The 2,220-nt window shown below is 62.9% G+C and overlaps 1 protein-coding gene across 4 annotated transcripts in view; it reads left to right on the top strand.

Annotated features, from left to right (window-relative positions):
• Positions 1 to 2,220, top strand: part of HAUS4 (HAUS augmin like complex subunit 4) — a 4,977-nt gene that overhangs the window by 1,026 nt on the left and 1,731 nt on the right. The window contains exons 1-6 of one of the 4 annotated variants that reach the window (XM_006036500.2): positions 128 to 259; positions 934 to 1,004; positions 1,085 to 1,230; positions 1,306 to 1,422; positions 1,701 to 1,841; positions 1,924 to 2,020. In XM_006036500.2, the coding sequence (XP_006036562.1) occupies positions 950 to 1,004; positions 1,085 to 1,230; positions 1,306 to 1,422; positions 1,701 to 1,841; positions 1,924 to 2,020 (556 nt within the window). In that variant the 5' untranslated portion in view covers positions 128 to 259; positions 934 to 949. Of the gene's footprint in view, positions 1 to 127; positions 260 to 857; positions 1,005 to 1,084; positions 1,231 to 1,305; positions 1,423 to 1,700; positions 1,842 to 1,923; positions 2,021 to 2,220 lie in introns of those variants that run through there. The other 3 variants (XM_025192803.1, XM_025192800.1, XM_025192802.1) reach the window with 3 other exon arrangements.

The raw sequence follows: 2,220 nt of genomic DNA, 5'->3' as shown, positions 1-2,220 counted from the left end.
CAGCTCCTCCTCCCTTCTATCCCTGTCCCGCCTTTCCCTTCCTGGTTTCCCATTGCTTGCCCGCCCCCTCCCCTCTCCCATTGGCTCTTCGAGCTTCCCGGCCCCGCCCCTCCTCCGCCCACCACCTTCCCCAGGAGTGAAAAAGGCGGGAAGTGGCGCAAACGTCACGTGCGCTCCTCTCTGAGAGGGCTCCAGGCGTGGCCTGTTTTCGCGGCGGTCCGCCCCCTCGGGGTGGTTGTGTTGGGTTCCTGCGACTTGGGTGCGTGCCCTGAGGGATCCGGGCTGAGGGGTGAACAAGATGGCATCTGGGAGCCAGGGGCCTTGGGGAGGCTGTGGGGGTGGTGTGAGTGGCTGGGGGCTGATCTCAGCTTGGTGCGACCTCTGTGAGGGCTGCATTGCCATCAGCTTGGCATAGCTGGCTGGGGGGGTCACCTTCAGCGTGGCATGACTGGGGAGGCTGCCCTCAGGTTGGCATGGCTGGTTGCAGGGTGGGGGCTCAGTGTGCCATAAGCTGGGGAGTTCACTAAAATTGGCATGTTTGGTGCCCAATGCCTGTTGGGGAGCAGGGGGGGCACCCCCTGGGTTCCCCCTCCCCCCCACAGCTGGCTGGCACCTGGCCAGAGTTGTTGGGACCCCTTAGGAGGCTGTGAATTGGGTGCCTGTCTCTTGGGCGCCCCCAGAAATGACAGACGTTGGCCTTGTATTGGTGTGAGTTGTGGGGGGAGGGCAAAGGTCCCTCTTCTCACACCAACACTGTTAGGGTGACTATAGCCCCCCTAGTTGTCATGACCCCCCCCAAAAAAGTGCTTCCTGGGCCCCCCCCTGTAGCTGGGACATATAGCATGCCTTTCCCATAGGTGGCTCAGGGATGGCACGAGCTCCCCACCCTGCTTTAGAACGGCGCTGTACCTCCCACCTCTCTGTGCCCCCCAGGTTGTGTCCAGCAGTGATGGCATCTGCTCGGGGGCCTTTGGGGGATCTGGGATGTGAGCTGCCCCAGCAAGGTACCAGGAGGGGAGCTGAGGGGGGGCGGGATATGCAGGGGGCTCCTCTTATTGTCTGTCATTGTCTTCCTTCCCTGTAGGCAGCAGTGGTGCCTCCTTGCCCCCATGCCAGGTGACAGAGGAGGACCTGACGGCCAACCCTGGCTTGGCCACCCTGCTGCAGGGTCTGGCTGGGCACATGGATGCCAGTGGACTCAGCACTGGCCTGGCCCGCCAACTACAGCAGGTACAGGGGTTGGGTGTGGGGGAAGGGGAGCCCAAGATAAGGGTAAAGCTGACCCCATGGGTCCCTCCTTTGCAGGTGCAGAGGGAGCTGCAGCTGCAGCGGGTAGCCTGGCTGCGCTGGGAGTGCCTACACCGGCTTCTGCAGGAGGCGCTCTTGAAGGCGGACACCGGCTCTGCCCCCCGGGACAAGAAGGTGAGACTGGGGTTTGGAGGTCAACCCCGGGGAGGAGTGGGAGAGGGGCTCAAGGTCAAAGGTTGCTCCCCCTCACATCAGCCCCCAGAGGGAAGGCAGGTAGGGGAATCCTGGGGGGGGGTGTCACTTGACTTATGTCACCTCTAGAAGGAAACCAGTTTGGGGATTCTGTGTGTGTGTGTGTGTGTGTGTGGGGGGGGTGTCAGGTTAAAGGTCAGTCCGCTCCCCTGTCCCCTCATAATCCCCTTCTCAATCATTTCTTCCTCTCCACCCCCCAGTTTCTGGAGACCCTGGAGCGGTGCCTGCGGTTGGGGGAGCTGAGACTTATTGTGGGCCTCGGCCCTGCGCCCTGCGCCGCCAGCCCCATCCTGCTCGGCCTGGAGGTCTCTGACCTGCAGGAGCTGCTGCCCCCAAGCCAGGTAACCCCCACTCCCTTAGCGGGGGAGGGGGGAAGTGGGAAGAAACCCAGGCATCAGGGACTCACCCCTCCATGCCCCCCAGGATCTGGCACTGCTGCGGGAGTGCCTCCCACTGGACTTGGAGGAGTGGCTGCAGCACAGGGCACTGGCCTTGCTCAGCTACTACTGGCCGGAGAGCGGTGAGATCTGGGAGTTGTCCATTGCCCAGGGAGGGGTCAGGGGGCCATGGCGGGACTTGGGGAGTGGAGCCTGTGGGCATCACTGAATTGAAAGAAGCTTTATAGGACATGGGGGCTGCGGGGTGGAGAAGGGGAGGTCTGGGGGTGGGGGTTGTGAATTAGGGGGTGGGGGCAGGGGATGGGGTAGGAGGAAACTTGAA

This window comes from Alligator sinensis, unplaced genomic scaffold (assembly GCF_000455745.1).
Source record: "Alligator sinensis unplaced genomic scaffold, ASM45574v1 scaffold128_1, whole genome shotgun sequence".
Lineage (NCBI taxonomy): Eukaryota > Metazoa > Chordata > Crocodylia > Alligatoridae > Alligator > Alligator sinensis.
Note: the sequence above shows the minus strand (reverse complement) of the source record. Positions and strands in the feature narration are given on the sequence as shown.